At 38.1% G+C, this 22,159-nt stretch overlaps 1 protein-coding gene across 1 annotated transcript in view; it reads right to left on the reverse strand.

Annotated features, from left to right (window-relative positions):
* Positions 1–306: 306 nt before the first annotated feature.
* ppp1r9a (protein phosphatase 1, regulatory subunit 9A) overlaps positions 307–22,159 on the reverse strand; it is a 56,730-nt gene continuing 34,877 nt past the window's right edge. The window contains 16 exon segments of the mRNA XM_034298367.2: positions 307–563; positions 565–675; positions 1,691–1,873; positions 2,742–2,765; positions 2,918–3,037; positions 4,893–4,940; positions 5,065–5,101; positions 5,357–5,426; positions 6,360–6,423; positions 7,546–7,664; positions 9,029–9,179; positions 9,677–9,773; positions 10,393–10,622; positions 12,738–12,791; positions 14,098–14,250; positions 19,027–19,162. Of these exon segments, the coding sequence (XP_034154258.2) occupies positions 468–563; positions 565–675; positions 1,691–1,873; positions 2,742–2,765; positions 2,918–3,037; positions 4,893–4,940; positions 5,065–5,101; positions 5,357–5,426; positions 6,360–6,423; positions 7,546–7,664; positions 9,029–9,179; positions 9,677–9,773; positions 10,393–10,622; positions 12,738–12,791; positions 14,098–14,250; positions 19,027–19,162 (1,693 nt within the window). The 3' untranslated portion in view covers positions 307–467.

The following is a 22,159-nucleotide window of genomic DNA, read 5'->3' on the forward strand; positions in this document are numbered from 1 at the left end:
GTGAGCAGCACTCGAGCTTTCAGACAGCATGACAGCAGCGCTGTGCGTCATATCACCTGTGCCTTAAGCCAAGAGATTTTTCACACAGAGTAAACCGCACATCCTGGTCTCAGTAGAAAATGGCACATCTTATATATATATATATATATATATATATATATATATATATATATATATATATATATATATATATACTGCTGTTAATTCATTTCAAGCTAAAATGCAAATAAATATACACCTCTCAGATGAACAAGCATTCTAAAACTGTTGAAAAAAAAAAAACAATTAAAATTACAGTTAAAAGGATCAGTTACTCAGGATGGTTTGGTTTATTTTCTCCAGTGGAAGTTCAGTAGCAGTGCCTCTTCCAGTGAGATTCTGATGTCCACTAAATGGAGCCCAGACAAGAGTACCATAAAATACTAGACTCATCTCTCATAATAAGTTATTTTCATGACTAAATGCCATCACATTTCAGTACCCTTTCCCAACTCAGAGGTCCTGCTGTTTTTGCGGCACTCTTTCTGCAGTCGCTCCAGTTCTTTCCTGTGTCGTTTTTCCACAATGCTTCTGCAGCTTCTCCTTGTTCCTGCGGGCCTTCTCCATCAGCACCTTGAGATCCTTCAGCTTCCTCTTAAACACAGCCCGGTCCTGAGAAGAGGCTACACCTAGATCCTGGAAGAAGGAAATGTGAAACTAAAGTGAAACATTGACACTGAGCATAAAGACTGCAATTTTGACCTGCTAACCAGGGGCCATATTCACAAACAATGTATCTGATCCAATAAGGCACTAAGATTTCACTCTAGCATGCTTGACATTAGGGTTTGTACAAGAACCAGAACGTTTGACCATATTTCCCCTATTTTATCCAGTAGATTTTTGCACTGATTTTACTGGGACGTGACTGAGGTGTGTAATTGCTGATATAGCAATGTTTTCTATTAGGAGACGTTTGTTTAGCATTTTCTCTAGCGTTAGCACTTTCTAACAGTCAAGCTGTAACTTTAATTTTTCCAACACAGGAGAACCTTCAGGATAGGAGTTTGTGCTTTCTGGTTTCTTGGGAACATGTCAAGCTATATGTTTGTGTCTGGTGTGAGGTTAGTGAGGGAATGACTGTTTATAGCTGCTATAACATCAGTGATAACATGTTTTGCAGATGTTCCACAACATTCAATGTAACTATAAATGGACAAATATTATGCCATGCTGTTCTGTACTAAATAAAATAATGTAATCACTGGTAAATTGCTATGGTATAAGAGGAGTAAAACACTGAAATTAATCAACTGCAGGGTGGTTGATTATTTTCTTATAACAGAATGTCCCATCATATGTTATTCCTTCCTTAATGTATTTACTACTGCTTCCCTTCTCTATATGACTGTACACTGTAATGATTTATAATGCCAATACACAGGGTCACCCTGAAGAGGATGTCCTTTTGACATCCTGCTTCCTCTCAAGGTTTCTTCCTCATGTTGTCTTAGGGAATTTTTTCTTATCACAGCCACCTCTGGCTTGCTCATTAAGGATCTACATCTACATCCGGATTTCTGTAAAGCTGCTTCGTGATACTGTCTATTGTTGAAAGCTCTATGCATATAAAACTTAAATTGAATTGATATAAGGTGGTCTTGTGATTTTTCTGGAGTTGTGTGAGTAGCGTGTGTGTGTGTGTGCTCACTTTGAGTGCATCATTGTCGAGTTGCAGGAGCTGCTCTCCATCCACGTTCTTGGCAGTGAACTGAGGGATGTACTGCTCCAGGTTCAGGCCCATGAGCCAGAGACACACCTGCTGACACGACCAGTCCGGCACACTGCGGTTCTGCCACTGGTGCTGCTTCAGCGGCTGCCCTTCATCCTGGACCTGGCACAAACACAGATCCACAGCCTTAGAGAAACGTCACATGAAAATCACAGACACAGTATTTCACTTTTTCACATAGTGCGTAATTCCGTTATATTCTCACATGAAGAATTTCTTTCACATGTGAATTTTTCATATAAAAGACCTTCACATTTATACATACTATTCACATAATCGTGTAAAATGTTTGTGATACATTCATACACAGCACGCACGCACACACACACACACACACACACACACACACACTTTATGAGGTTATGGTATGAGTCACACAGTCATTGTTAGGTACTATGTATCATGTTTTTTTTAGTAGATGAAGGATCTTTATGTACCAGCATAAAAAGAGATCTTGAGCATAAATAGTAAAACACATTCAGCCAAGTGGGTAGTGTTGCTGCCTCACAGCTCTAGGGTCCCCTGTGCGATCCTGAGCTCAGGTTACTGTCTGTGTGGTAATTCCCGTGTGTCTGTGTTGGTTCCCTTCAGGTTCACTGGTTTTCTCTATCTTCCCAAAATCATTCCAGTATGTGAACTGTGACTCTAAATTACCCCTAGGTGTAAATGAGTGTGTGAATGTGTGTGTGTGCACGGTGCCCTGAGACTGGTTTCAATTCAGGGTGTATTCCCACCTCACGCCCAGTGTTCCCAGGATAGTCTCTGGATCCACCACGACCCTGACCAGAATAAAGTGGTTACTGAAGATGGATGAATGAATGAATGAATGAATGAATAATGTTCAGCCAACATCAAGCAAGTGAAATGTGAGAAATGTAAAAACAACAAGAAAAAAAAAAACCCTCCGAGAGAAACATACCATGTCAACGCATATGCTGAAATAATCCATTAAAAAAACAAAAAGCCTCACCTCATCATCACTCGTGTCCAGACTCTGGCACACGCAGCACAGAGAAAAAGTGACTTTGTTAGCTTTAGCATGAGCAGACATACAACAGCCCCATCTGCTGGCTTAAAACTTGCAAAGCTTCTTTTCAGCAGAGACATCCTTAAATTATCTAGAAAATGCTATTTACACTCTCTCACCTCATCTGAAGAGAGCACTAGTGTGTGTGAGCGGCCAGTCAGCTTGGGCTCAGTGACCACACCCCACATCTCTCCTGAGCTGGAGCTGCTCACACTGGCGTCATCCATTACAGTAGAAGCCTGAGAAAACCAATCAGCATCAGAACAAACTGAAAATGCACAAAACAGCCTTTCTTGGCTCTAAACAGCAAAACAGCCTGCTGTGTATTCCTTCGGTATGATTGTGTCACTGGGGCAAATAATCAGCAATGAGTAATTTGTTCATGATTGATTCTTAATTTAGTTTATTACACCTAATTAAATGAGAGGAAACCCACAGACAACCAAGGAACTCCCAGAAGGAGTGGGAATACTGATCAATAAAGATGCTTCTACTGAAAGCAATTTGTGTTTGATGAAATTGAATGTGTTCAGGCCAAGAACACATGTAGAGTTGTGTGCAAAAGTTTGCATCATCCTTGTTTTTTTTCACATTTTATCTCCAAAACAGGATTCAATGATTATTTGTCTAAGCCAACAATTATCTTTATTAATAAGCTCAGATGTTTGCAACCCCACTGATATGCTTTGGGTAATTTACTTAAATGTGCTCATTAAGGAGTCTAATGACTTAAAACCATCCTTTCTTAAGTCTTATTTAAGGCATTGTAAACAGGCTTTCAGGCAGTTTTCTGTGAGCAGTCAAAAGATCAGGAAAACTGCTCTCACAACACTTAACAGAAACTTCTGACCATTCACAGAGCTAGAGAGGGGTATAAAATGATATCACAGATAACATTAAGAACTATTATTACCTTAGCAGAGTTTTGGACCATTTTGTTATTTCTCATAATGAAGGAACATTTGTAAAACTTAACTCACTTTAAATGTCTTGTTGGTTTTAACATGTTGAAGTAAGGGTATGCTAACTTTTGCACTCAACTGTAATACATAATAGGTAATATATGAATATAATCTGTTCTGTACTGTAATTTCAGCTGGGACTGTTCTGTCTGAGGCTACACACAACAGCATAAAAAAGCCAAATCTACAGTGTACATCTATATGTGTATATCTCTGCCTTACTAGAGAATAGACAATAAGTACTGACTTTATTTTGAGATTTTATTGTGTGTGTGCACATATGTGTGTGTGATATGTTTTTATCTTGCGATATGTTTATATCTTGGTGGGAACAATGATGGAAATATCTGACAGTTTTGACACTGTGGGGACATTTGGCTTTTTTAATAACAAAGGATTAGGTGTGTGTGTGTGTGTGAATCTTTCAGGCTGTGCTCCTCAAAGCTTATTATATAATATAATATTGACTGAAAGTCTAGTTTCTAATAAAGGCCCTTTTGTGGCTGTTCTTTTTTATGGATTTTTTTTATAGGCTTTCTTTCAAAAAACATGATGTTAGCACTTTTTTCTATCAGTTGTCAGCATTGTAAGATTCCCTTCCAACTGGGAAAGCTGAAAGAATTTGACTAAACCAATTATTTCAATACACATTACAGTAACTAAAACTATAAACTATATTCTGGTACTACATCATTTGTTCTTTTCAAAATCACTAATATTACCTTTAAAATAATGCATTTGCCTCAGTTCCAAGCATTATACATAACAATATCAAAGTAATAAGCTGTACAGTTTCATTTTGAACAGGTTTAGCAAAAAATACAGATTTTCATAGAAGCAGAACTTTAAAATTTCATCTTCCCATCCATTTTTTCCATCCCATAAGAAGCCCTTGGTAAGACGAAAATTTTGTGATTTAAATCTCAGTAAGTCTTTATGGAGAAAACTGCAGAATAATCCATGCTTGCAACAAATTGCTCTAAAAAAAGAATACGGAAAGCTTTTAAACTCCTTGATTCGTTTCAAATCTATGTGGTGCAAAGAGAGAGCTGATTTCACATATTCTGATTACACTGGAATAAATGGTTTCAATTTTATGAGCATATTTCTGGGTTTACCACAGATAGAGTACCAAGTTATATGAATAGGAGAAGAAGTGTGGCCATGAAAAAGACTTCTGCTGCAAAAAGAAATGTTATCAGTAAACACAGCTCAAATAAACACCCAACCTCATTACTAACGAATAACATGTAAAACAAAGTTTCTCATGTTCAGTTAAGCTGGAGAGTGATGAAAAGCCATACCTTGCTTTTGTGTTTCTCTACTGATGGGTCTGTGGAGCTGGAGGGCAGAAAAGAGGTTACAGAAGAATACACAATATTCACATTTGAATATACTTCTGTCTTTCTGAAGATGAAGATGGTAGTGTTTTCCTGGGATGTTTGTTTAAGCCATACGGCATATTTCCCAGCCACATAAACTTTAATACTGCCTTCACTTCCTGCACTACATATAAAATCATAAACCTGCTGGATTTTTCATTAATGTCTTGAAATTCTCCAAAACCCATTATCATAATTCTCTTCTTCATCTTACCCCAGATCCACAAGCTTCTTGCTACATTTTTCATCTTGACCTTGGAAAAGGCTCGACACCACTGGAGAACCTGCAGAGATCCCAGAATTCAGACTTTGCACTTTGGCACTCATTCTAAGGCTACAATCATGTTATATTATGGCTGAAAGTATGTGGACACCTGACCATCACACCTATCACACCTATCACACACAGTGGGCCTTCCCCAAACTGTTGCAACAAAGTTGGAAGCACACAATTGTCTAGAATGTCTTTGTGTGCTATAGCATTAAGATTTCCCTTCACTGGAACTTAAACATGTTAAAGCATGACAATGCCCCTGTGCACAAAGCGAGGTCCATAGAGACATGGTTTGCCAAGGTTGATGTGGAAGAATTCAAATGGCCAGAGCCCTGACATCAACCCCACTGAACACCTTTCGAATGAACTGGAATGCCAACCAGGCCCTCTCACTTGACATCAATGACGCAACTCACTAATCCTCTTGTGGCTGAATGGGCAAATCCCCACAGCCACGCTCCAAAATCTAGTGGAAAACCTGCCTGGAAGAGTGGAGGTTGTCATAACAGCAAAAGCAGGACGTGCTAATGTCTCTGGTTTTGGAAAAGGAACATATGGGTGTGATGGTGAGTTGTCCACATACTTCTGGATATATAGTGTACTTTGACACCTCAACTTTATATTTCACCAAACCAATGTGGACAAACAAGCAAGTTTAACAAATATGGTGTTAAAACTGCCAGTCTGCCTGAAGATGTCTAAGTCATTGATAGCCAAGTTTGATTTCCTCCCACACTGAATGTCAAGCTTTCATCAAGTTGTTGGATATCTATGTGCCTTAATCCATTATCATATTGTATATACTGTAGTTTGGTTAAACACATTATATTGATATTATGATCAACAGCAACTGATGTTGCCTCTGCAGCTCATGTTACCATTCACTGGTCTGACAGGTAAGAGGGAATATTTTGTACGATTAGAGAATGTGTTAAGGACCTACCCTCACTCTCAGGCATCCTGGGGGCCATGGACTCAGGTACAACAGTGGAGAGAATGTGAGAACTCTACAGAGAAAAAAGAAGGGGCATGGAAAAGGAAGAAAATCAGATACATTCTCTATATTTTACTACAGACTTGTCCCACTCCCAAATGGTGGATGTGGGGTCACATGATCTGCAAGGCCTTAGGGTGTCCAGTTTCCCATTTTAAGGTTTAAAAGAGTACCCTTTATGTGCCCTTAACCTGCCCTTTTTGTAAAGTGCTCGCATCATGTGCTCACTGACTCAACTCCTTGAGATAACTAGCAAACACCAAGATACAGTATTTGTTGAGAGCAGAAAGCAGCTGGGTGGATGCAACAAAATTAATGCCAATGATGGATGGAAAAGATAATCAAATTAAGCTTAAAATAATGAAGTGTCTTTTTTTGTTAATACTCATTAATCAGTAAGCAGCATGAAGGTAACAACTTCTTTGGAACAAAACCTTTAAAAATAATCAATTTAATGATTTAATTGAGTTTGATCTATAACCTAATTTTTATCTCTAGTCTACACTTCATTTGATCTGCTACCGCCATTGTCTATTAATATTCAGCTGTTTGTAACAGTGATCTCCACACTGAGCAACAGACAACTTGTGGAAAAGTCTTAAACAGTGTCTTAAATGCTTGCTTTTATACCCTCAGTTTGGGACGGGCCCTAATTAACACTTACTTTTAAAACTATACCAGCAATTCGGAATAAGCTTTGAATCCAGGCGAGATTAAATCAGTACCACTGGGGCTCAGGCATTTCAATTAGTATCTTACATAAAGACTTTAGATAAGAACTGGCCATGTCATTTAGAGGCACGTTCAGGCTCACAGCAAGAGGCTTTCAACGAGACGTAATGTTAAGAGCATTCAAAGCACATAGTGACAGTTATTATTATGCTAATCAGAATATAATTGTTAGAAAAAACTGGGAAGGGCATTAAATAGAAAGGTATGTAGATATAAACTTGTTCTGCTGTATACTTAAATCTCTCTGTGTCTCTCTGGCTCTCTCTCTCTCTCACCTTCTCTGTCTCTCTGTGAATACATCCTGCTGAGTCTCCATATGTTGTCCAGTTTATGTCCGAGTGTCCTAGTTCTCTTTATCCACAGTACAGTGCACACATCCATGTATGTATGTGTTGTATCTTACCCTCCGCTGGATGCCGTCCTCACCCTCGGTAGAGCTGCTGCTGTCTTGTACACTTCTGGAGGCTCCGAACATCTGCGTCTGACCCTTCATCAGGTCACTGCCTACACACTCGTCCGACTCTGAGACACATAACACGAGCCAGGAGTTGCACAACAGAGCATCCATACATTAACAACATAATAACAGTATTCTACTTGAAAACAGTGAAGGTCTGACTTTTGAGCTTTGCCTCCTTTCAGACTTCACTCATAGCTCATGAGCCCTTGACATTTTATCATAAAGAGTTTGAGAAAATGTGAAATGAAACAGTGTCTCATTGACAGGGCAGCAAGAACTTCTTCTAAAGAGCATGTCTCAGTGAAGTCTGAGCGTCCCCTGTAAGCCGCCTCATTCAGTCACCTCACATTTTAATCAGTATTCCAGCCCTGTCCGGTTTTATCTCCGTTATTTTGGCAGGCTCAGAATGAACATGTTTGCAAGGAGTAAAATGCTGTGTACCAAAGGGAAAAGCAACTTCATCTAAAAAGCACAGCTGAAAACAGAAACTGGTGTCACATTTGGCCGTGTATTTATTTCTCTTCATTCATATCTTACTTATCTTAAGTACTAATCTTAGTCTTATTAGATTTATGTTCCTCTCTTCAAACTGCTAGATAAGATGTATTTAAAAACAAATATAATTTAAATGAAAAGGTTTGTCATGACATTATTTCTTCAAAACAAAAAGGCAGAAATGCATGTTAAGCCCCTAAGTATCAGAGATGCAAATGAACATGGTAGTGTAATTGTCGACTGGCTACTGTACTGTTGAATAGAGCTGAATCAGGGACATTCAAATCGTTATAATTTGATTTCTTATATGCTGATCGTTGGTCAAAGACAGAGAAAAGCCCTGATCTGTATCATAAAGATGCCAATATTGCTGCTAGAAGGCTCTAATGGAAACTAATGTTACGGGATTCACATTTGTCCTTGTCAAATTGTGATAATTTTCATATACGAACAGCATCTCCTACATCCTCTAACACCATTTAGGTGTGGATGTTTTCCACTGACACAGTGTTGATTTATACAACTCGGCTACATTTCAGTTGGTTTAAAACAATTACAAATTTACTGCAGTTTATCAATAATCTGTATAACAGTAAAACTGTTGAAAAAGCCAATAATTCAGTTATTTCTCCCTCTTGAGACCACTGATTTCATTTTGCTGTTTTTTTTTTAACCACCATCTTCAAAATTTGGTGGTCATGCAAATTAATTAAGTCACCATTTTCTTCCCTGAAAATACCTATTTTGTAGTGGAAAATATTAAGTTGAGCCCCCAAAATGAGAACCCAGCACCTTATCAGTGGAAAAAGGCTGTGTGTGTACAAGGTGGTCTGGTCAGAGGTTGCTTTCCTTAAAACCAATCATTACTGTAATGAATGAATTCGTGGGTCACACTGGCACAGAGCTGAGGCTGTGTGTGTTTGTGGCTCACCTCCTACAGTGAGGCGTCTCTCAGGACACTGCGGCGCAGGACCTCTGTCACTCAGCTGTGTGCGGCTGTTGACACCATTGTTGTTGTTGTTGTTTACCTGAATGCCATTTTGTTTCATCAGCTGCATCAGCTCCGACTCCAGCGCTGCAATCTGCACAGAAAAAAATGAGTTTGTATGATTATCACAAATCTGTTGGTTATGGATTATTATTTACATTCCGACTGTCAACATTGTCCTCCAGCCATAATCTGAGTTAGAATAGAAATTCAGGCCCAAATAAACACTGTTCTGTTATCTCCATTACAGCAGGGTATAAATGAAACACACCACCATCACCATCTGAAAGTGCAAAGTCTGGAAAGTCAAAGCGCTCTTAGACTTGCACTTTTTTCCAGACCTCGAGTCCTTCATTCGATCGTTGATCAGAGATGAATAAAGAAATACCAATTTAATAAACAATGCATACGAACTATTAATAGGATACACAGAAGGACATACATGTAAAACTGCATAAGTTTAGAAGGAGCTGCAGTGATGATGCCTCCCCAGAATAAGCCCATGATCAACCCTGGGTACAGATTTGGGTATTTGTACCAGCTGTGAACACCCCTAAATCTTTGTGTGTGTGTGTGTGTGTTTATAATTACCCTCACTTGCAGCCCATGGATCTCAGCTAAATGAGCCTTTTCCACATCCTCAAGTCTCTTCTTCTCTGCCTCTTCCCTTTGGGCAAACTCCACCTCCCTGAGAAAGAGTCACGCACTTTTAATAGAAAGCAAGGTGTGTGTGTGTGTGTGTGTGTGTTCATGTATGCGTGTTCACTGGCAGCGTATTACCCCACTCCAGCCCTACTTTACGTCTATTCCCCTCTTCAAACTTGGCAATTAGACGCAGTTTGCTTTTGCAATGTCGCCTCAAGCAGATCTGCAATTAAAGCCAGTCAGGCTGTACAGGAGCGGTTATGATAGGCATGACCATAAAGATAATCTCTCTCTCTCACACACACATACACACACACACTTTACTGCAGCTCCAGTGCACTCTCTGTGAGGTCCAACACTACACACACTCAGAAAGAGATTACTCCAATTACAATGGATACAAAAATATGCAATGCTTTTTTTCTGTTCAGTAGTTTTAAAAAGCCTTATAAACGTTTCACAGATAAAGTCTCTCAAATCCAGCTACATCTAATAAACAAATGATTAACTACTAAAAATGAATGAAAGGCTAAGTCCAGCTCTCAGCCCTAGGGTGCGGGATCAGTGGATTAAGTAATGACGTGTGTAACTATAAATGGTAGCTTCTGTTTTTTTCTCTCAAACCCCCAATGTGTATATGAAAGGTCTACTGATGATCTCACTTCTGCTGGAAATCCTTGATCAGTTTCTTGGCCTTGTTGTATTTCTTCTCCAGGGCTTGGTACTGATTCTGAGCCTCCTTTAAGTGCTCGTTGACAGTGTGGCAGAGGGTCTGAGCCTCGATCCAGTAGCTTTCCAGCTTCAACATCCTTTCCTTATTATCCTCAATGCTCTGCTTCAGTTGGCTTCTCTCTCGCTCCCAGCGGGCCTTCTCTTTCTCCACTGCTGCCAGCTAGAGAGAGAGAGAGAGAGAGACACAGAGAGAAGGAGGGAATCAATCAATAAACACAACATAATCATACTAGTACAGCCAACTCCAGAATTACTGGCACCCTTCAGGAGAGAAGTATTATAACACCAGAGAACAAGATGTGAGGGAAAAAAAATCAATACAGTCTATAGATCTGAATGCTGTTCAGAATCTGTGATCTGGATTGAATAGTGCACAGCTAAGAATATAAAGGAGCTTGAAATGTTTTGCATTGACAATATCCAATATTCTTTACAAGTGTTTTTTTTTTTTTACTTTTAGAGAATGCTTCACCAAATATAATTTGTACCATACAAAAGTATGTGAAAAAGTAAAACTACAGTATCTTCATAAAGTATCTTATCTTATACAGTATCTTAAACTCGAAATATCACTTGCTGTATGTTATTATTTTTTGCTCATTTTCATTAAGGGTGTCAATAATCCTGAAGCTGACTATGTTTTAATCTATCCACTCTGAACACAAGCCTTTTAAGCATTTAAGTCTTGAAATTACACTTTCTGCAAAACATAAGACACAGATTAAACATTCATAAAAATATTTGGCAACAGGGCATACTGTATGTTGGTACTATTTCCAGCAAATTCAGCAAAATACCCCACTAAAGGTAAAATCATAGGAAACACTCAATTTTAGCATTAACAAAATTATGAAATAATCAAATACAAGCACAATTCATCACAGATCATAGATCTTTTGAAAAGTAAACAGATGAGTAAAGGGCCTTGAGTCTGCTGTCAGGTAATCGTTTACCTAGGATTAATTGATTGCCAAATTTACTATATGCACAATAGGCATTCTTTACAGTCTTTAAATGGAGTAAGAAGATCACATCCAACTGGTGTTTCACAAACAGGTAAACAGCAAAAATAATAATAATGAAACAAATTAGTTCCTGTTATCATTTCCTTTATAACACGTAATAAACAGTCATAACTAGGAACACATCAATACCAACACTAGTATAGTAAGGTATCATTGCAATACTCTGCTCATTTGCTCATACTCTTATAAAAATGCTGCAATACCAACATCGCAAGGGTCTATACATTGCTCGTGTGTCAGACGGCAATTCACGGCACCTTCCACTCATTTTAATGACCACGCTTGCTGATACTGCCCAAGTCAGTCGCCCTCATGCTCTCTATTAAAGATACTGTTCAAACTCATAATAACTTAAACATAAACCTAAACAGGGAGTTCATTGCTAGCAGCACACGGCAGCAACCCACATAAAAAACTGAGCTGAATTCTTCCAGGATGCCCCTGATAACTATTTAATACTAAGTAGGTTATAAGATCAGTATCTGTTGGTATCAGTACTGATGACTACCAAAAAACATGTACCCATATTCAGTCTGAACAAAATTGTTTCTCTGCATCCCTAATCATAATCTCACCAGCCTCCCTTTTTTCTGTCTCGATGTTAATAAGACAAAAAACACGCAGCTCGCCTTGTTACTGAGAGAGCAGGAAGTGGAAAAGCCCTCTAGACTGTCCTGTCAGAAAACTTTAGGTAACAGCTTTAGCTCTGACACTGGAAACTCCTTCCGAAAATGCTAAAGAAACATCTCGTCACAGAAAACTTCACCACGTCAACAGCTACATTATTTTTTATCTGTTTATGTGTAGAGTCCCGGTGAATGAGCTGTTACTACAGAAACATTAACATATTAGATGGCATATTAGAAGGAGCACATTAATATAAACCTGTGATTTGCTTTCTAGCTGGAACTGCAATCAGAGCTGCTGTTATAGAAAATGAATCAACAGCGCTGTAAAAGTGCATTACAACATTAGTGTCTACAGCGCATTTATGAACAGATATTATAATGCATTATGTAAACTTACACTACGTAGTCATATACACATACATGCTTTATAGAGTGTTATGTATGTAATGATAACTATTTGATTTTTTTTATCATGATATTATAAGTTATTATGTATATTATACAGTATGCTATAAATGCATTACAATGCATTATGAATACATGATTCTTAGAAAATATCTCAATCTTTCTAAAAACAAACACTGAATGCATGTTAACTGTATGGAAAACCCAAGTTCCTACCTTGCTCTTGAGTTTCTGGATCTCAGCCTCAGTGACACTGTGCTTGATCTGTAGCTGTGGACAGAAAGAGAGTAAAGGAAAGGGAGAGAGAGAGGAAGAGAGTGAAGATGATTTAATGTTTAGGACAGAGGGAGATGTCCTCTGCAACCCTGAACACTCTCCCTCCCACTATCTCATAGTCAGGATACACAGGAGTATAAGAGTGGGAGAGAAATGCAGTGAAGAAATTAAAAAAAAAGTGAGTGAGGGCGAGAGAAGGCTCACTGGGATGCTGGGATTTTTAACTTAATTTGATGTATAAGGCAGCACATTTACTGAACTGTAAGAAGTGTAGCACAGATGACTGGGTGCGAGTAGAATTTTGTGTGAAAATCACATGCAGAACAGATCTCTGAATACAGAGAACACTAAAACACAGGTTTAATGCATATAAATGAAGTTTCAGTACAGTTTCTTTCGCAACACTTCACAAACTGTATTTGTACTGTCAAATAAAACACAGACTCTTCTTTAGCATTGTGTAGATAACGATACTGGTATTAGATATCAGCCTCCTTTACTCATACTTGTAATAATAAACACTCCAATCCCATACCACATGATAGTATGTGATGTAAGCCTAGTGTACGCTGCTGCACTAATGAAGAGAGATGACCGATCTGGACGCATTTCACGATTAATAATGGCAATCAAAGTAACGCAGACTGCAGACTGTGCTCTGAGAAAATAGGATGTAGGAGGAGGAATCTTCTTACAGTACAGGTAATGTGATAAAACAGCTTAAAAATAAAACTCAGCACAAGGAGTTCATTGGTAGCAGCACATGACAGCAACCAACGCTACACCAAATGCTGGCTAGGTGAGAAAAAATTGTCTACAGACAAAGCTATGTGAGTGAAAATAACAGCTTCTACACAGTATGTTGCTCTTGAAGCTTAGCCACAATCGGTCATTGACAATGAGGGGATGGAATGTATTTTGCTTACAGCTGTGCAGAAGAGCTTTTCCATATCGAAATACTCGACTCAATGTAACTGATGTAGCTAATGCACTTCATTTATAATCAACTGAATGTATGCGCTGTTCGTGGCCACTATTTAAACCGGGCAAACATAAATAGAGCTAAATAAAATGTTCCATGATGTCCCTGTTTGATTAAGTAGGTTAGCAAGTTACTCACTCTGGTATTGGTATTGGTATTGATCTAAAAATGTACCAAAAAAGTAAAAAAGTCCCAAAAAACATATACGTACTTGTCCTTGTTCCTTGGAAAATAATTGTACCGATGCATCCCTACTCTTCAAGGATTCCCTCTTGCTAGTCTACTCCAAATGAAGTGCACTTGAAGCTTGTTGCCTACCTCTCGGAATTTCTGGTAGAGTTTGGTGGCGTCCAGCTCTGATGGTGAGATGAGGTCTTCGTTTTCAGGCAAATCGAAAACCTCAATGGTTACGTCTTTCTCCGTCCTTCCAGGTCCCACATTCTCGTCCTCATCTGTGGCGTACTCTCCCGTCTGAGACAAGCATACGAGAAGAAGTTCAATGACACAGGTAGATATCACAAGTGCAAATTAATGGATGGCACCTGAGGGAGCTTTTAAGTGTATCTGAGCAACTTGGTCATAAAGCCCCTGAGTGTTAATTTTGCTAATTAATTAAATCAGTCATTCCTCCTAACACCCTGTTTGAACCAGTAACAACAACTTATGCTCTAGTGAAGGAACTGAGAAACAGACTAGCGTTACGGATTATGGTAGTGGACAGCCTGTAATCTGACTCTCCAGCTGTAACCAGAACCAGATTGTACCTCCAATTTTTTACTTTCTCTCACATGCACACATGAAACGGGACAGTGTGTGTTAACAGTAAACACGTGCATGTAGAAGAGAGAACAGAGTAACAGTCTCCACCCACACTGACCTGCTCAGGAGGGCAAGTTCATTATGTTGTGTCACATTCAATTAGTCAGTGTGTAACACAGCCTACTCACACTCGATTATCTCAAAGCACCTGTCTTCGAAAGCTGAAAGGCGATTTGTGCGCTCGGAGAAACACTCAGGGACGTTCCCTTACCTGATATGAACCAGTCGTTGATGGCTTCCACTGTTTCTCTTACTATCCGTGTGAGGACCTTCCATTATATTGATGCAGCTAATTAATGGTATGTCTACATCTAACCAACCCTCCAACCCTCAGTAACCACAAAGCAATGATTTCACCCTTTCAGTTTAAAAAAAAGAAAAAAAAGAATCATGTACAGTAACCTTTATAAAAAGCATTTTACGTTGTTATGACTACCTTGCTGATCCCAGCAGCAATAGTGTTATGCCTATTTTTCCTGGTTTTACTACATAGTCAGGAGTTTTCATTTCTTTAATTCACAAAAATACGACACTCATGCCACAACACGACTTGCACTTTCTCAGCAGCACTCTCATAAACCCTCATTTGTGTGCTGAGGCTTTTTCGTAATGCCCAGAGTGCAACCTTAATACACACACACAGACAAGCAAACATACTCTTCTTCACTCACACTTGCCCTTGCAGGCCAGTGGGATGAGACAGGGCACAGATCAAACCCCCAGCATTACAAAACCCTGCTCTACCTCTTAAAAAGCTACACTAAGCACTTACCCCAGGCTGCAATCCAACTACAAATCATTGCAGTTATTATATAAGGACAGAACATTGCAATGATAATGTTCTGAAAATCCATGGCTTTAAATATTGAACATGACAGGCTGATATTTTAACATGTTACACTGGTAAAAGAAAAATGGATGTTAACCATTTCTACCAAAATACATTACACAGCCAGTATATAAATACCAGTGGACATCTCCACAGACAAATACAGCACTATTAGAACCAAAGTGTACCATTATTTGTCACTGGGAAGGTACCATAACGCTTGTGTACCATTACTAGGTACAGTATATGTCTCCCAGATTATTAATGTAGTATACCGTTAAAACTTATCTGAGGTAATTTTATGTTGCTTAAATGAGGTTTAAGGATACACTACATTCACTTTCCCAGGTGAAAGATACAGACAAAAGGCAAAAAAAAAACCCTTAACAAGCAACGGTACATTAAAGGTGCAGTAACCGATTGTTGTGGGTTCTATACTACAAATATAACCCTGGTACAGTTGTAGTAACCATTTAGGAGGAAAATTTTCTGTAAGAGGCAGTCCTTCCTGCTTGGCATTTATTTTGAACATGTACTGTATTAGATATAGACTGTATTAGATATAGACTGCACAAGAGCTGTGGAATTCTCGCTTCCGATTTGTCAGAAGGTGTTGATTATTTTTAACAGCAGCTCTGACAGTACTTCTGTCTGCAAGACAAATCATAGGTTTATATTAATGTGCTTGATCTAATACATTAGTGTTTCTATAGTAACAGCATGCACAGGAACTTCGTATGGCAGACACTCCACATAAACAGATTTAAAAGTGTGTGTGAAGTTTGCTGTAAGGAGACGTTTAGTTAACCTTTATGGAAAGAGTCTCCAGTGTCAGTGCTTTGTAACAGTCAGGGTAAAGCTAAGCTTTCTGACACGGGGATCTTCAGGACGAAGGCCTTTATGGTTTCTCAGTAACATTTTTTGGCTTATTTATTAGACAGAGAAATGGTGAGGATGGTGAGGGAACGACTGTTTATAGCTGCTATAATGTAAGTAACTTGTTTCACAGAGATTTCACAACATTAAAAATAACCATAAACGCATTAAAAGTACAACGTGTCTTCTTTAATAAATAAAAAAAATTCGTTTGGCAAATTATTGTGGTATAAGAGGAATAAAACAAGTATAAGTAATGTTATGTATTGTTACTAGAGCATGTCTGTATGATAAAACCCAATTCAAGGCCTGTGCACAACAAAACAGAGTTTGGTGGCAATCATTTGTTGTGAGGGTGGCCAACATCCCAAAAAAAAAAAAAAAAAAACCACCCCAAAACATTGTCAGATGTTTTAATGTTAGAAGGAAGATGAAAAACGTCAATATTGGAGCCATCCGATGGTGAAAGAGCTCATTTAAGAGCTTTAAAACAACTGGTTGCAGAAATATATTTTCCTATTTAAACCACTGAATTGCTGCTGGAAGAGTGAGCACCACACATTAAAAAACTATTATCTGTTTCATAACATATCAGAAAAAATGCAGAAATCACACTTTGTTAAATTTACAAAATGGCACATCTTTAGGCTGTATGCGCATGCTTCCACAGAGTGGCATGTGTTTGATTAGAACTGGTTGTAGTAAAATTTATGTCTTTTAATTCCACAGCCATGCAATGCAACAGCTTTCACACAGCCTGCGCCAAATTACAAATATGTGCACGTCTACATAATGTACACACTGAAAAAAATGACAATTTGCTCCTGCAAATTAATTATTTTGCTTGTTACCCAAAAGCTGTCACACTATAATGTACACAACAAAAAGAAACACTTAGATGTTAACAGATGCTGTTTATAGAAGCTGTGAATGTCATTTTACTATGATGTAGCTAAATTTGATCCAACCAAGGAACTGCACACTGTGGTAATATTACAAAGTTTATCTGTGTAGGCATTGCTCCGTCTGCAAGGAACAAAGGCATGCCCCACACAGACACTTTATGGATCCTGATCTGGATGTAATGGCACCCCTACACTGTGCGAGTATCATTTCTTGAAAGGTAAGGGGGTTTGGGAAGAGGTTTTGATGGAGGCCATGGCTGTGGGAATCCTAGCAAGGGGATTGCTAGAAAGATTGCAAACATCGCTTACAGCAGCTTAAAAAAAGTTATTCCCACATTATAACCTCTAATGCAATAACCACTGGCTATTATGCTAAACTGTCCCTATCCCTTCAAATCATAAGGTAAAATTTACTGCGTGTAGCTTATAAATGTAATTATCCCAGCATCTCGGCTGATGACTGTATCCCAGCTTCACAGCTGATGATTCAGCCTTCCCTCCAGTCAATCATCAGAGCTCTAATATAGAACCTTAGTGCCATGGCAACACATCGCATATTATGGAAATGTGCTTCAGTCTAATGCATGGAAACAAATCCTCCTAGAAAAGAGGGTGCTGACAGGCAGGAAAACAAGCTCAGTCTCCTTAGTCTAAGATGAAAGAAAAGCACTTACACCAGATCCAGTGAAAGTAATGTCTATTAAATTAAACATTATGGCTAGAGTACCTACTCAAAGAAAGAAATACACCTCTATACACATTACAATAATAAAAAAAATCTTTTAAAATACTATAACTGGTATCATACTTTCTAACATACTTTGATAAGGCGTAGACTTGTTAGCAAAGCTTTTGTCATGATGTATCTAGTTTAATCTCTTATATAATGCTTTTCCAGGTTGTTTTTACCAGATTTGGACTTTTGCTGACTTGAAGGCCTTGTCAACATGCAGAAATACAAATACAAATATAAAATACATAAAATACATTTACTCTGTTTTGGCTTTCTGTCCACACTAAAATAACTTTTTGACCACAGAAAATGGGGAAATGGGTGAAACCTGAGATATTTGAAAATGACAATCCGCTGTTTATGGCATGATGTGTCCCTCACTGTCATGTTTTCCAGCTCCAACACATCCAAAACTCCAACTCTTTTACAGCTAAACTAATCGATGTACAATATAAACATAAATATAAATTCCTGCATTCAGGACAGAGTACGTTCTTCTTTCACTTTATTTGTCACAGCCTGGGAAGGATATAGTTTCCTATGTTTCTCTTTTGCATGTATCCTTGCATGTAGTTAAAGCCAAACATATTAAAGTCTGGTTATCCCCAAAAGTGAAAACAGACAAAAATATATTAAAAGATTTCCTTTCTGACTGTGGTGCAGAGGTATTCCAGGAGCTTTTATTTTGCGAGATAATGTTAAAAAGTAAATAAAAACATTTTCACATGTTGGTGAAATATATTGGTTTCTTAAAGCAGAGATGCCAATTTTGGTCAAAACCTAGACTTTTTGTCTCTTTTGGCTATTTGTTAGAATTCAGCCACAACGACATCTGACGGGTTTTACACATACTTATTTACATAAAACTGTGTAAATGATATAAACTTCCTGGTTTAGGTAATCTGCACACACTCATTACAGGCATTTTCCTCTGCATTTAAGTGTGGATAATAAAAAAAAACAGTGTGGATGAAAAACATTGTGTTATGAACCGGTATGGGTGGGCCTTGTCAGGGTTACTCAGGGTTCAGGCAGGCTATGGCTTGCACAGTCGTAGGGGACAGATGTGCTGCTGTAAGGCTTACCTCGTCATCATCAGCATCATACTGTGCATACTGCTGCTCCATCATCTCTCTCTGACGCCTCTCCTGCTCCAGCGTCTGACTGATCAGCTGAGCTACCTCACTCTCCTGCCCTGGACGCTCTCGGCCAATCACAAACCTGCACAAAGATAAAACAGCCAATTAGCAGGCTAGGATTATTATTGCTGTTGTGTTGTGGGGATGCTTCTCTGCTCTGTGTGTGTGTGTGTCTATAGAATGTGGTTTAATGCTTAAACAGTCCACTGCTATTAAAAACAATAGAATGAATTAGAAATCAGAGCATCCATGTGGATTCTATTCAATACGAGTTATTCCTAAATCCTCTGTCATCATTGCTTTAAAATGGGAATTGGTGCTAAACTAGCAAAGGGTAGCTTAATCCTTAATCTGCTAAACTCCCATCAGCTCTCCAATGGTTTTGTTTTTAGACAAGTCGACAGTCTTGTGACTCTTAGATTCTCTCTTTAAATGATGTAAATGAGCTTTACTATGCTTGCATTTAACTGGACACTATAATACAGACAGATCTGTAGTGGGTACAGACTAATTAACCAGATGTTAGCTATGTTAGCTAGATGTGGGTTTAGTCACAGTACATCCTACTTACACCAGCCAGAGGAAAAGGATGAGAAAACAAATTCAGAATTCACTCAACTGAAATGATCAATATGTTGAAATCGATACGTTCCAAACAGATTTCAGTAGCTAATAGTAAGGAACTAATCATGAGAATAAATCAACAGGGCATTTAAAGGTGATCATTGCTCCTGGCACAAAATGTCAAGCTCTTTTCCCACAGAAATGCACTCTTGGTCTCAGTAGCAGCACATTCTTCTCCTGTGTTGACATTAAATGTTATATATATATATATATATATATATATATATATATATATATATATATATATATATATATATATATATATATATGTGTGTGTGTGTGTATACATATATATATATATATATATATATATATAATTATAGCAAAGCATATAGCAAAGCAATAATGTATGTAGTTACGTAAAAAAATAACGGTATATTTTTGATATAATCCTTTTTATCTCCGTTCTAATGTCACCTTATTTACTTATTTACTGTTTACTTATCACTATTAAAATTATTTAAAATTATTTGAAAAAGTTTTGTATTTGACACTACACTGCAGAGATATTTAATCATCTTTATTTTGGTCAGACTCTCCAGTCTTCTTCTCTTCCGTTCAATTGGCAACTGGCTCACCTGTCATTTTTGAGCATTTTTGAGCGATCACTTGTTTTAGCATACTCTGATGTTAAAATGCTCCTACACAAACTTCATAAAGGTTGGTAGGCCTACAGGTGTCTTCAGTCAAAATGTTGTCATGTCAAATCTCACGTATATTCTGCAACCTATATTAAACTTTCTGCTACAGACTTCAAATATAAAAAGAGACAAGCTTCTAAGAATATTATCTATGCTCATTTCCCCAAAGTACCAAGTGATCTCCTGGCAGTATGTGAATCTAAAGCAGGAAAAGGACCTCCTAATCGTTCTGTATCTGCACCCAGCCCTGGGGTACATCTGAAATATCAGCCGAGCAAATCCTCAGGGCTGCTCACTGCTCCTGTGGCTCTACAGCGGAGCTGACCTGGAAACAGGCCTGGGTGCCAGTGCTCACACATACACACAGGTCATCAGATGTAGTGTGCTTACTGGGCTGACAGGCGAGCCACTTAACCTCTTCTGCCAAACTGCTCACGAATCCTCACTGACTCCCAACCCAATGAATCATTCTTAGAGTCAGTTTTAATACATCTGTCCGGTCAGATTCAGTGACCATTTAAGTAGATGTGGTTTGAGACCTGGATTAATTTCTAGGTTAAATATAGAACGACAGGAGAATCTGGGCCACAAGGCGACACGCTCAATACGAGAAGGGGAATTCCTGAAGGAGAGAGCAAATCAGAGAAAAAGGGAAAAAAAAGAACAGGCATGTATAATTGAAAGATCTTGAAGAACAGAGCTGGTAATACTTTCTATGAAGGACATATCTATAATAACCTATGAACACATTCATAACATATTATAAAATGTTTATTATGACATTATACTATTACTATAGTTAAAGCACTGACTTTTTACCAGTGGTTATTAAACATTATGAATCATTAAACAACTCCATTCTGACTGGTCAGAAGGTGTTGATTAATTTCCTATGACAGCAGCTCTAGCAGTAGTGCCAGCTGAAAGGTAAATCACAAGGTTATATTAAAGAGCTGGTTTTAATACATGACTGTTTCTACAGTAACTCCTCAGTTACTACAGTAAAAGTCATTAAACAGAGTACAAATGTACAGTCCTTCGTATGGTGAATATTTCACTAAGGAGAATGTTTATTTAACATTTATGGAAGGAGACTTCACAACAGTGCTTTGAGGTAAAGCTGTTTCTTCAAGTTTTCCACCATAGGAAAGTCTTCAGAGCAAAGCATTTTGCAGTTGATCAGGACAAATGACATTATTTACCTTATTAACTTCAATAGTGAAGTTAGCTTTCCACAATATCTCCTATTAACAAAAGCATGATGTGTAGTTCTTTAACAAATAAATAGCATGCTAGTGCGATACAAGCATAATCAAACACTTTGGGTGTTTCATTATTTTGCTCAACCTGTTCGAATCGACATACTTGTTCAACATATTCCCATTAGTTCCTGACTTTTCGGATACCCTGTACAATCAACTCCAGGGTGGTAATGTATCACACCACCCTGCCTTTCATTATTTTCCTATAACAGCCTGTACTGAAAAGTCTTCATTTAAACTATTATAGAATAATAATGAAAACACTAACACCATGAAATAACATATATAGAATTATAAAGTGACCAAGGAAAGTGTTAAACAAATCAACTTTATTTTGTATTTCAAATTCCTAACAGTGTTTCTGATGATCCTTTCATGTATCATGGGCATTAACCTTACTATATGAATCTTTATCCCAACTATTTCAATAAGTGTGTATTTCTTAACTGCAACATCAACATTTATTCTTAAGAACACACTCTGCTGTTAATCTTTGTCATACACGCGATAATTGCAGAAGCTTAGGAAGAGAGGTGATTAAAGAGAAAGCAG

This window comes from Pangasianodon hypophthalmus, chromosome 23, assembly GCF_027358585.1.
Source record: "Pangasianodon hypophthalmus isolate fPanHyp1 chromosome 23, fPanHyp1.pri, whole genome shotgun sequence".
NCBI classification, from domain to species: Eukaryota; Metazoa; Chordata; class Actinopteri; order Siluriformes; family Pangasiidae; genus Pangasianodon; species Pangasianodon hypophthalmus.